This window comes from Manacus vitellinus, unplaced genomic scaffold (assembly GCF_001715985.3).
Source record: "Manacus vitellinus isolate BGI_N305 unplaced genomic scaffold, ASM171598v3 scaffold_11_pilon, whole genome shotgun sequence".
NCBI lineage: Eukaryota > Metazoa > Chordata > Aves > Passeriformes > Pipridae > Manacus > Manacus vitellinus.
Genome location: NW_021938895.1, coordinates 11,893,594 through 11,907,330, shown reverse-complemented (window position 1 = coordinate 11,907,330; position 13,737 = coordinate 11,893,594). Strand labels below are relative to the sequence as shown.

At 44.3% G+C, this 13,737-nt stretch overlaps 1 protein-coding gene across 1 annotated transcript; it reads left to right on the top strand.

Moving 5' to 3' along the window:
• Positions 1-207: 207 nt before the first annotated feature.
• KLF11 (Kruppel like factor 11) lies at positions 208-10,930 on the top strand (the record flags this gene model as incomplete). The annotated part of the gene is made up of 3 exons (XM_018088944.2): positions 208-477; positions 6,431-7,424; positions 9,298-10,930. Coding segments are annotated over 3 exons (1,569 nt in total), but the record flags the coding sequence as incomplete, so codon positions are not given.
• Between the last annotated feature and the right edge of the window lie 2,807 nt (positions 10,931-13,737).

The following is a 13,737-nucleotide window of genomic DNA, read 5'->3' as shown; positions in this document are numbered from 1 at the left end:
TTCCTTTCCTGCAAATCACACTTAATTCTTTTTCTGATTTTAATTTTTTTTTTTAAAGAAGGGGGTGTAGTGGGGAGAGTGAGAGTGGAGCCAGTTGGTAGAAGTCTTGCCACTGGCATGGGATCTGTTTCAGATGACCTTCATCATGAGCAGACAGTGTGTGGGTGGTGTCGGCTTTGTATTCTGACTTGTCCTGATGGCCGGTAATCCGATTACATTCAGGTTGACATTGTGGACATCTATGAGTCTATCCGTGAAAGGCAGCGTCATGACAGTGAAAGGTCTACCTGCAGCACCTTGGAGCAGAACGACATTGAAGCCGTTGAAGCACTTGTTTGTATGAGCTCCTGGGGTCAAAGATCGCAGAAAGGTGACATATTAAAGATAAGGCCACTCACGCCCTTCTCGGATTCTGGGGATTTCACAATGCACGCCGAGGCTACGTCTGAGTTACCAAAGGACTACCTATCGACACTGGTAAGGAAAACATGAATACAAAATAAATATGCCCAACACCTGGATGTTACATCTCTGCAGTCCCTTAGCTTCTTGAAAAGATAAACTTGCTCAGGTGTCCCTGTGTCACAGCTACAGCACAACCTGTGCTCTGTGTGTGTGCACAGAGTAGTGAGGTGAGCGTGTTTAGCTTGGGTTTTTCTACCATCTCTGGGTTGGCAAATGTAAGGAGTTGATCCCTTGTTAAATCTAGATGTGAAAGCCCTTGTTGACTGGTTATTTGACTTGACAGAGATGTCAGGATGGCTGCTGTAGGTTTCTTGGAGCATTTTGATAAGAATGGCAGAGTGAGCCTCGTGATTTGGCATCAATGTATCTGCAAATGCTGTATGAAAAAAGACTCTTGATGACATTTGGCTTCACTCTGGTCATTATAAGAGAAAGTACACATTACCATTATGAAATAGACAATTTAATTAGTTTCTGTGCTATGTGTTTGTACATGTAGTCTGTTATTTCTCCAGACATTGGTCTACTCCAGCTGACTAATGTCAGTTGAATCCAAATTTTTTTTCTTTTGTTGTAATTTATGTTGCAACAAAAGTAGGTATTAGAAAAGGGCTTGGTGGCATTCAGATTGTAGATGGTTAAGGCCCATTTCAACCAGGAGGCTTCCAGTATGCAGTTACATCAAGAAAAGAGGGAATAATGGAGGAAAGAGGCTGAGATAGTATGGCAGCTCTCATCATGATGGGCTGCTCTCATCTCCTGCCACTCACTGTTAGCACTGTCTCTTGAGCAGCACAGGACATAGTTTTCAGTGGTAAAGGAGGAAGGAGAGGCAGTGCAGGAAGAGATCATAGAGAGAAATGGGTGAATAAGAAGGGAGAGAGCAGTTCCATTTGTTCATATTTTGGAAGTAGTCACAAGTTGACAAAGTAATAATTGAGAAAAGATCTAGGGCTTTCTGGGAGCTTGAAATGGAAAGGTACAGTATTGCTACTGTACCTTTGGTGGTCTGTTTTCTGTGAACAGCAGAGTACTCATAGCCTCTCATAGCTGTGCTCATTGCTGAGGAGAAAGGAATGAATCCTTTTTGTAGTGCAGTAAGCAGACTTGCAGTGTTTTATGCAGATTTACAGCTGCCTCATTGCCTCCCTTTTATTAATATGCTTTTAAGCAAGATCAGAATGACCATGAGATGAGGCAATGTATGTATTCTGGTTTTGGCTGGGATAGAGTTAACTTTCTTCCTAGTAGGTGGCACAGTGCTGTGTTTGAGAATTAGGATGAGAATAATGTTGATAACACACTGATGTTCTAGTTGATGCTGAGCAGTGCTTACCCAAACTCAAGGACTTTCCAGTTTCCCGTGTGCTGCCAGTGCTCAGGAAGCTGTGAGGGAGCATGGCCAGGACACTGCTGACCAAACTGGCCAAGGGGATATTCCATGCCATAGAGCATCAAAACTGGGGGGACCAGTACTGCTTGGGGACATGCTGGGTATTGATCAGTGGGTGGTGAGCAGTAGTACTTGTTTCTCTTGGGTTTTATTCCTCTTTTTATTATCTTCCATTTTGTTACAATTATTATTATTGTTGTTATATTTTGCTTTATTTTGGTTATGAACTTGCTCTTATCTCAACCCGTGAGTTTTATCTTTTGATTCTCCTCTGTAACAGATCTGACCAGAGTGTGTTGAAACAAATTTGTTATCAGCATTCATTTTATTAATTTAATAGTTGTTGATCACAGTGTTGAATTATTTGCTCTCAAAGTCGTTGTGTTATGTAACACCTTGCTTGCTGTGTGTGTTCCCCATTGTGGTGGTTATCATCTCTGAGGGTTGGGCTAAGGTTATCGTTTTACTGTACTTTGTAACACTGGATTATGATAGCATAGAATTGCTGGTCTTGAAATTAATCTGGTTTTCATACTCAGCATTGTCGTCACCTCTGTACTTGGGGAACCATCTATTAGAAACTTCTAATAATTATACGTTTTACTTTTCTCCTCGGAGAGCCAATCTGTGGAGAAGACATCTTCCCACATCCTCCCCTTCTCCAGGCTAGTTAATTGTGTTTAGGAATTTTGAAAATTCTGAATATTCTTGGGATATTGAAACCAGCATGGTCTGTGAATTACCAGGATCTGTGAATGTGGTTCAGGTCTAGTTTAGGGTTAAGCAGCTATTTGTGGCTACTCAGACCCTGGTGACAGGCACTGTGACTACTCAGACCCTGGTGATGGATGATGCAGCTGAACCAGAGGATGAGCCTGTGCTGCTATCAGTTGTCCCTGTACACCAGAAGAAATGGACATGAAAGTCAGTTCATTTAGTAAAGAGCCATCACAAGAACTGGAGGAAGAGGCAGAACAAGAGGTAACGACTCAATCCCTATCCTTGACGGAGCTGCGGGTTATGTGAAAAGGTTTCAGCCTTCATCCAGCTGTGCACATTATCACCTGCCTGCTCCAATGGGGCTAGTAGCTTTAAATTAGAAGGTACAGAAGCCTTCAGGAAAGATATGTCACCCAGCCAGGTGGGCCACCATGGAGAGAGATATCTGCTACCTCAGGGAATTAGCCATACTGGAGGTGATTTATTATGACACCCATAGATGCAGATAAAGTCCTGCACACAGAACCCATATGGCAGAGATTTGAATCATTTGTCCCAGACTGCACTGGGACAGGGTGAAGCTCTGGAACACCTGCAATACAGTGATGATATTGTGTGTGGCAATACAGCAGCAGAAGTGTTTGAGAAAGGGAAGAAAATAGTCCAGATCCTTCTGAAAACTGATTTTGCCAAAAGCAAAGTACCAAAGGTACCTGCACAGGGGATCTAGTTTTTAAGAATAAAATAGCAAGATGGATGTCATCAAATCCCAATGGATTTGATCAGCAAAATAACAGCTATGTTTCCACCAATGAGTAAGAAAGAAACACAAGCTTTCTTAGGTGTTGTGGATTTTTGGAAAATGCACATTCCAAATTACAGTCTGATTGTCAGCCCTCTCTGTCAAGTGACCTGGAAGAAGAATGATTTCAGATGGGGCCCTGAACAACAACAAGCCTTTGAACAAATTAAACGGGAGGTAATTCATGCAGAAAATTAACTCTGTCCCAGCCCTTGGGCCAGTCCAGGCAAGACAAGGTATTAAAAATGTGCTCTGCACCACAGCAGGGAAGAATGGCCCTACCTGAAACCTCTAGCAGAAAGCACATGGGGAGACTTGGGTCAACCTCTAGGATTTTGGACCTGATACAGAGGATCTGAAGCTCACTGTACTACAACTTAAAAAGATATACTGGCAGCTCATAAGGGGATTCGAGCCACATTGGAAGGGATTGGTACTGAAGCACAGCTCCTCCTGGCAGCCCATCTGCCAATGCTGGGCTGGATATTCAAAGGGTTGGTCTCTTACACATCATGCAGCTGATGCTATTTGGAGTAAGTGGGTCTTGCTGTTCACACAACGAACTCAAAGAGGAAGCCCTAGTCATCCAGGAATATTGGAAGTGACCATGGACTGGTCAGAGGGCAGAGATTCCAGGATGTCACCTAAGGAGGAGGTGATATGTGCTGAAAAGGCCCTACTGGATAATAAATCAGAAAAAAAATGAGAAACAGTGTGCCTTGTTTGGTGATGGCTCCTGCTGTATTGTAGGAAAACATTGCAGATGGAAAGCAGCTGTATGGAGCTGCTCAAGGAGAAGGTAAATTGAGTCAGTCTGCAGAGGTGAAAACTGGCTTTAGACATTGCTGAATGAGAAAAATGGCCAATACTTTATCCCTGTACTGACTCATGGATGGTAGCAATACCCTGTGGTGGCGCTTGCAGTGATAGAAGCAGAGTAATTGACAGTGCAGAGGTAAACCCAATCTGGGCTGTCACATTTTGGCAAGATATTGCTGCCCAGGTGGAGAACCTGTTTGTGAAGGTACATCATGTAGATGCTCATGTACCCAAGAGTTGGGCCACTGAAAAACATCAAAACAGCCAACAGGTGGATCAGGCTGCTAAGACTGAAGTGCTCAGGTGGATCTGGATTGGCAACATGAGAGTAAATTATTTATTGCGTGGTGAGCCCATGGCACCTCAGGCCATCAAGGAAGAGAAGCAACATTTAGATGGGCTCATGATTGAGGGGTAAACTTGACCATTGTCACTATTGCGTGGGTTATCCATGAAGTGTGGAACATGTGCTGCAGTTTTGCAAGCCAAGTGGGTAAAGCCTCCTTGGTGTGGAGGCTGAAATAAAAATACGGGTAGACCTGGCAGTTTGACTGTATCACACTCCCTGGAACCCACCAAGGCAAGTGCCATGTGCTTACAATGGTGGAAGCAACCACTGGATGGCAGGAAACATATCCCATGCTCCATGCTACCACCCAAAACATTGTCCTGGGGTTTAGAATGCAAGCCTTATGGCGACAGGGCACCCCAGAAGGAATCAAGCTGGACAACAGGAATCATTTCCAAAACAATTTCATAGACAGCTGGGCCGAAGAGCACAGCACTGAGTGAGTATATGACATCCCTATCTGAAAATCAATACAATGGACTGTTAAAGCCAACACTGAGAGCAATGGGTGGAACCTTCAAACAATTGAATACACATTTAGCAAAGGCCACTTGCTCAGTCAATGCTAGAGGATCTGCCAATTGGGCCAGCTGTGCCCAATCAAAACTTTAACATAGTGTAAAAGGGGATAAAGTCCCTGTAGCGCACATAAAAAAATTTTAGGGAAACAATCTGAGTTATTCCTACCTCAGGCAAAGGCAAACCCATCCATGGGCTTGCTTTTGCTCAAGGACCTGTGTACACTTGGTGGGTAATGCGGGAGGATGGGGAAGTCCAGTGTGTGCTTCAGGGGGATCTGAGAATAGCCAGTGATTTGGATTGTATGATGTTAATTGCCATATAGCACTGTATGTCATCACTGCTATGGTGGCTACATGCAACATCAAGGGTATTAGGGTAAGAATCATCCAGAATAATGAAGAATGAGCTTTGATGAAACTGGACAAGTGGAACGCAGGTGGAATCAGAACTGACTTCAGCAGGCAGCAATCCAACACCACGTACTATCTCTCCTGCCCTGAAGGACTACTGCGAGATGGAGCCCAAAGTCGTGGATAAATGAATTCAACAGATGTTTTAGAGCAATGGTCTGCCCATAGACAGGGAATGATATCTGTGTGTATGTATCAAAAGGCAGGAAAAGGGATGGTGGTTAATTGGGATGTATTGAGAAGTGTAGGCATGACATAAATGGCATAGAATATGGGGTGGATATTGTCCTGTTTTCGGCTGGGATAGAGTTAATTATCTTCCTAGTAGGTGGTATAGTGCTGTGTTTGGGATTTAGGATGAGATTAATGTTGATAACACACTGATGTTTTAGTTGTTGCTGAGCAGTGCTTACCCCTAAGTCAAGGACTTTCAGTGTCTCATGCTCTGTCAGTGAGGAGGTGCACAAGAAGCCATGAGGGAGCACGGCCAGGGCACTACTGACCAAACTGGCCAAAGGGATCCTCCATGCCATAGAGCATCATGTTCAGTGTATGAACTGGGGGGGAGTTGGCCAGGAGGGACCGATCACCGCTCAGGGCCAGACCTTGCGGGTGGTGAGCAATTGTACTGTGTATCACTTGTTTCTCCCTTTTCATTACAATTATTTTTATTTCTATATTTCCTTTTATTTGAATTATTAACTTGTTCTTAACTCATAGGTTTTACCTTTTCCCAGTTCTCCTCCTCATCCCACTGGGCATGGGGATGAGTGAGCGAGCAGCTGCATGGTACTTGGTTGCAGTCTGAGCAGTACACTTTAATCAGTTTGTCTTAAGAGGCAAGTTCTGAGATTCTGGGGAAGGGGCATAATTTATTTTTCACAGTAAAGATAGTGCAAAGCTGTGCTATGGAATTACACTGATGTACAATGATGATTTGTTTTTTGCAGTGCATGACCCCTCCGCACAGCCCTGACTTTGTTGAGATATCAGCGGCTACACTCCTCTCCTCACAAGTCACTTACTCCAAGCCAAGGACTGTCATGGCAAATACAACTGCCTGTTCGGTCACATCAGTGACTGGTGCCTCTCCCATAGCCAAGCCATCTGTTCTCAACGTGGAGCAACAGTGCAGTCAGAAGCCAGGGATCTCTGAAGCTTCTGCCTCTCAACCTTGCAGGGCCATGGCAACAAGTGTCATACGTCACACAGGTGATAGTTCTGCTTACCATCACATTCCTGCTGTGCAAGAGAAAACAAAGGTAACTTCAGGCTACGGCACTTCCAGAGACTGGTGTGGAGTGGATGAACGAAGACATTCCAGACTACCACAGGACACGTGTGCTGCAGATGATTTAATCAACAAAAGCTCTCCAGTACGTCAGCCTTATGCACATGACTCCAGTGATATAGTGACCAGTAAAGGGCAACTACCAGTCCAGCCTGTTTCACCACAGACCCACTTACCAAAGAACTGTGAGAATGACTTGCAAAAAAGAGCTACCCCAGTGACACCTGCCCCTGTTTCAAGCCCCCAAGTTCTCTGTCAAATGATCCCTCTAAATGGACAAAACAGTATGATCAATGCCTATGTCAAGCCTTCAACTCCAGCACTCTCAACTCCCATGAAACCTATTTTACCACAGACAGCACCGCTCTCCCAGCCTGTGCTCATGGGACCTTCTGTGCCTCAGGGGACTGTCATGTTGGTTCTTCCCCAGCCTACTGTCACACAGACAGCACAGTGCCCACAGACCGTAATGACTGTTGGGAACACCAAGTTACTGCCCCTTGCCCCTGCTCCTGTGTTCATTGCTTCTGGTCAAACCTGCGCCCCCCAGATGGACTTTTCTAGACGGAGGAATTATGTTTGCGACTTCCCCGGCTGCAAGAAAACCTATTTCAAAAGTTCCCACCTCAAAGCCCACCTTCGCACCCACACTGGTGTGTACTAGGGAGCTCTGGCACTGGTTTGTGTTGGGGTGCCGAATGCATGGTTTTTGTGGGGACCAGGGTGGGAAAGGGAAGAGGCAGGTGATTGGGAAGCTTGTGCTCATCTTGGGGAAGGAAGGAATGTTCATTCTCTGTGGGCAAGCAAAACAAGCCAGACTTTGTTCTGAGACCTCAGCTGACCCCGTAGTGTTAGTTGAATTTTGCAGGCTTTAGCTGGAGTGAAGCTTTGCCGTCTGTGTGCGTATGTTTAGATCTGAGTGGAATCCTGCCATCTGGACTAGATTGAAATTAATTGTGCAAGTCCCTTGTTTTGGGGGCTGGAGAGGTCTGGTGAGAGCAAAGCATAGCACAGGTAGTTGGTCTTAATTACTACATGAGTAAAAGGAAAGAGAAACTTAGTGCTCTTTTTACCCAGGGTTTTGTTTAGGCTAAATGGGAGAGATTTTGGGCTGCTGTGTTAGACAGTAGAGACGCTATAGGAATATAACGCTTTATTAAGTTACAGAATGGGAATTTTAAAGGTAAATGAAAATTAATGTAATTAACATGAGCTGATTTGCTCCATAAAATCTGGTCAGTGTAGAGACAGTATACACGTGCTTTACTTACTCTTTTTCTGGCTCCAGGATCCTGTTAAATTAAAACTAACATTGAGTTCTCAGGGATTATTTTTGATGTTGAAGGAGAGGCATAGTGGGAGATTGGTACAGAATAGCTCTATCTATTTTTGGTTTATCTTGACTTTTTTCCTCACCTGCCCTTATCCCACAGACACTGGTTTATTGGATGTTACCTTCCGTGACAGGATTTGCATTAGTTTGCCAGCTTGTCTTTACAGTTCCTTTGGGGAAAGAGCTTAACCTCTACATGAAGCTGATAATCCTTTTAAACCATAGCTCAGAGGTAGAATGATGCTTCTGCTTCTGGTTTTGAGAGGCTGCTGAACTAACCTGGCACTAGAGGATAAATGTAGACTAGCAGCAAGTGTCTCGCTCTGAGCTTGTGCCACTGCTGATCCATAGGGAAGTTTTGTGTGTCCCTGTATCGTGATTAGGACTAGGACATCAATGGGAGGTGAAACACATGGACCCCTCACTAGCCATTTCACATTACAAGAAGAGGAGGAAGAGTAGTTCAGCTTTCTTTTCCCACCTTTTCCCTGCACACTGACTAGTTAGATGATACCACATACACCAAACGCAGAACTTTACTCTCAATATCTGTCATAAGAAGAACACTCTTGTGGGGCTTTCTGCAGGCCGCTTCTGGTCTGCTCCAAAATGTCCCCATAAATTTGGGCCACATGGTGGATGCTTATCTGGAGCTCTCTGAGAGTTGCAGGCGGTAGATCACATTGTTCAGGATAGGTCTCATGTTAAGCAGTGGCCCAGGATGAGCAGCAGCTGATGTGGGCAGCCTTGCTTGACTGCTGCTATTTCTGGGCATGCAAAAGGAACTCCCCTGGCCATCTATGGGATCTCCAGCTGCGTGGGGATGGCAGCACAAGGCCATGGGACCTCCAGCTGTGTGGGGGTGGCATGACAGGCCATGCCTCAGGAGTGCTCGCTGTGGGGGGTTGATGTTTGTGTGTAGGACTGGGTCACTGGAGCAGCAGGACCCTGAGGCTCCATTCCAGGCTTCCTGTTAGCCCCTAGTACTTGGTGATGATATGGTGCAGCTGTAGAACTGTGGATGAATAGGGATGGAGGCAGAGGGTTGCTTCTAGTTCTGACAGTGGATAAGGTAGCACAGATGAGCAGTTCTTTGGAACTCATTGTTTGCAAGGCAGGTTTTAAGTTAGTTCTTTAATAAAAACGCAGCACAGCTTCTCAAAAGTAACTCATGCTTCCTTTTTGTCCTGCAGGAGAAAAACCTTTCAGCTGCAATTGGGAAGGCTGTGACAAGAAGTTTGCCCGCTCAGATGAACTGTCACGCCACCGCAGAACTCACACGGGAGAGAAGAAGTTTGCGTGTCCCGTGTGCGAGCGTCGCTTCATGCGCAGCGATCACCTGACAAAGCACACCCGCTGCCACATGACCACGAAGAAGACCCCCAGCTGGCAGACAGAGGTTGGCAAACTCAGCAGAATTGCCACAGCAGAGAAACCGAAAAGCAGCAGTGCTCTGAGTATGCTCATCCCCATGCCATCACCCGTCTGTCAGGGCTAGAGTGAGGAAACACCTTCCCTGCAAACCTTGAAGATCAGGAAGAGCTCCGATGGCTACAGCAGAACTGGCAATGGCTTTTGTTTTCCCTGTGTTTGTGCATACTTTAGGTTCCTGCAGTTTAGGTCCTCAGTTGATAATGCTGTATGAGAAATCTATCCTATATTTCCTCGTCCCTTCCCTGTTTTTTTTTTTTTTCAACACTTGGGCAATTGCAATCACCAGCACTTCAGGAAAGCAGAACTCTTTAGAAATTATTTTGGCTATAGTGTAATGCTTGCTGTTAATATTTTGATGGACAGTAAAACAGGGTGGTTTTTAATTTTTATACTACTATTTTCTATACCAAATATATTTTATATTTGTTCTTTTTGGTCTTGTTATGCAGGCAAATTACTTGGCCTGCATTAGTAGGGGTGTGCTGGATGAGACCCAGAGTTTTGGAAACTCCTTTTCAGTAAACCTAAACAATTGCCTTCAGAGCATTTTATAAACATGTAAAATTTGATAACTCATATTGGTTGGTGTTTGCACACTTGCAAATCCTGATCCTGCAGTGGGCTAGTGCTTTTACACCCTCCTTACGCAGGTGACATTGGAGATCAAAGTGAGTCAGTCATTTTTTAACACAAACCAAACCAGAATGACTTTCTTTGAGAACACAAGTGTTGAAATCCTCAACATTTTCTGAATTCATACCCTTTGCAAGTGGAAGCCGTTGTGGCTTTTGGTAGAAGTTTGACATACCGGGCATTCTTGAGTCCACAGTTCATTGGAGCAAAGTTTGGAGGAGCCAGACTACTCTGATGGAGGTAGAAGCACAAACACCATTTAGAGACTTTGACACTAAAAATTATGCTTTATTTTTGGTCCTACTAAACCAGCATAGCAAAATCAAGTGAAAAATGCAACAATGGCAAGATAGCCCATGAAGAATTATCTGGGTCTCTATTTTGTTTTGGTTTTTTTTTTTAGAGAACAGGAGAAATAGAAAATTAAGGGATTTTATGTATTGTGGATGCTTGTGCACCTTATAGGAAATTGTTCAAGGCTTTCATTTACCTGTATCAATGCACCAGAGGAAGTGCTAATTGTGTCTTGAGTTAAGAAATAGCCACCCTGTCAACCTGATGATGCTCTTCATGTGGCCTTATACTTCTCCACAGTACTTTGTATAAAATCACCCTTTTCTATTAAACGATACACTCTTCCTGTTGAATGGATTTTCTTTTACACGAAGTGTAATCATGGTTAAGAAGTGGAACCACTGGATGCAGGAGTGCTGTGTTGTAATGGCATGGTATGAATAATAAAAGGCCTGTAGCACAGTCGGACTGCTCAGTTTCCGTGGTGCGGAAGGATGTGTAAACGTACTGTAGCAGAGCTGACAGCAGAGCAAAGCACCAGGTGTTTTGCTGCGAGACAGCTCACCTGCTGAATGAAATGTTTCTGTAGAGTTTATTCCTTATGGACTCTTCTCCCTTCAGCCACTCCTATGCTGAAGCTTAGTTGAGCACTGAGGAGGATTGTTTTTTCCTGGATGCATCAAATGTGGATAACTAGGAATGCTGTCTCTTGCATGGCTTTGTTCTGAAATCCTGGTCTTGCTTCCCGTTATAGGCAAAGCATGGATCTCATCTGTGTAAGTGCAGACTTGCTGATTTCAGCTAGCACTCCCCTGAAATCAGCAGAGACCTGTTTCAGTTTAAAGCAGATTATGTCATTATTTTTTACACTAAAGTTTATAGTTATAAGGAACAGTACTAAGTTTTCAAACTGCACTAAATTGGAGTATTGTGCTAAGTGTACTGAAGTTTTTGTGCCTGACCTTTATAACGCCCACACCCTGTTCACTGACACGTGCTGTAATCCCACTGCCCCCAGCATGTCTGCCGGTGAGTGTGTGTGTGGACTTTCCAAAGAACTCGGTTGGAACCCCTTTTCCTGGCAAAGTGGATGCTTGTGGTGTTGCTGTTCTCTGTTGATACCCCGTTTTCCAAATTTGTGTGGTGAACAAAGAGATGTCGCTGCTTTACTTTTTTGTTTGTTTTTTTTCTTGGAAATCCCGAAGTTTGGCTTTTGGATGCTGTTTTCATTTGCTTTTAACCAGGGGAAGCATGTCCTGTCTCAGTTCAGTGGCCAGTTTAGTACTTCATTTTTTCTTTACCAACTTCATTTTTTCTTTACCAACTTCATTTTTTCTTTACCAACCATCTGTGGTGTAAACCTGAGCAAAACAGTTTGAAAACTCATGTCATAATTATAAGTAAATTGTCATGTTAGTTGCATCATGGGAGGAAAATGATGGACTGGAGAACACAGAATTTTGAAAAGTGTGTCATGTATGTGTGTCATGATGTGGAAAAGCAATGGCTCTCTCCTTGTTGGGTTTACATGGCCTGCAAGGGCTGCCTCCCACCACCTGTGTCCGGGACATGCGGATTGTTCTCTTGTGAATGTGCATGAATAGCTGTGCCGTGGTGTGGCTGTGTCTGCTCTGTGTGCTCTGTTCCTTCCTGCTGTGTAAGGGTTATTTATGGAGTACGCATGACTGGGATAGCTGATCTCTTTGCACTTTACTGCCTGAACTCTATTGTTCAGTCTTTTTATTTTGAACCTATATTTTAAGGAAATGGAATCGCATTTTTTGTACCTGTTTTTAACTTTTATTAAATAAAATGCGTGTAATGTGACTGGTTTTAAGTCATAAAAAAAATTATGAATTTTCAGGTTTCATAGATGTCCATTCCAGAACTATGAAAATCCATCTGGATTAGGTTTTATGTCTAGGCAAGTGGAAGACTCTGGGAACAACAGTCTGTACTTCTGTTCCAGCATGGCCTCCAGCAGCTGTCAGCAGAAGGGATGGGCTAGGTGCTGCTCTGTTGGTGTTGCAAGCTGTGCATGAAGTGAATGCTGGAAGTAAAAGATGAGAATGTAACTCAAAAGTTACATTAGCCCCAGTTCTTCCTGTTCCCTCATACCTGCACTATGGTAAGGAAGGGGCTCTGGCAGGCTGGGTGTCACCTCGAGGTCTCATTTGGGAAGGAGATGGCCAGCGATGGTGACAGCAGCAGCAGCTATCTACATTTTTATGCTTCTCTGCTGTTTCTTTTCCTCTGACCAGTTCCTGAACTGCACAGATGTTTATTTCCAGCAGGAAAGGAGAGGGTGTAATGATTTCAGCTTTCTCTCACAGCCCTTCACTGCAAAGTGGCTCAGTCCCTGTAGTCAGAGCCCTCGGAGAACAACTTCCGAGCGGTGACTCAAGGCTTTGTCTGCAAAAGTGCACATCATTCTTGCAAGTGTGAGGAAGGTGAAAAGAAAATCTTATGGATGGTTCTGATTCCCCCCCAGGAGAACAACTGGAAGTCTTTGCTGCAGGATCAATGCTCTGGCAGAATGGCCCACATTCTTCAGCCTGTGGGCTCTACAGGTCTAGTGTAGAGCTTTGTTTCCCAGAGGAAGTTGTCCTACCTGTCCCTACTATTATTTTTCAAGGAAGATTTTTCTGAGCATCAAATCATATCCTAAACAATACTTGTTGTTTTTTTTTTGTTGCCAATTTGTATATTGTCTCCCTGACTTTGTTTATATGAAACATGGTGATGGATTTCACAGTTCTGTGCTCATCTTTCTGCTTCTCAGCACCAAGCTGTAGTCTGAGCTGTTCCATGCAGCCAAGAGGTGCACTCCATACACATCTTAATGGTGCTGGAGTCTCAAACAGCTTCATCCTGTGAGGGAAACAATCTGCACACAAGGAAGCCTTCACAGCTACCCCTGTGCTGACACAGGCATTGTTGAGGATTTCTGTCCTGTAGCCATTCTAAATCCATGAAAAGGAATCATTTTCTGAAGGAAAATGCATTTGTGCCCAAACCTATCTGTTGGCTTAATGCTATGTTTTGCAGTCAGACTGGCATTGCTTGTGGTCACACACACCACACTGTGTTGTACAGCCAAACCTTCAGCTCAGCGGTAGGTTCCCTGGTCTTGCAAATTGATGAGCACTGATCCACTTGCAGTTTGGATACTGGAAGAGTGAATCCCTTCTGAAGCTGCAGAGCAGAGTGGGCAGAGGTGGTCCATGCTGTCAGGTGGTTGCACACTTGGTGTGCTCCTCTGGCTGTGGCCA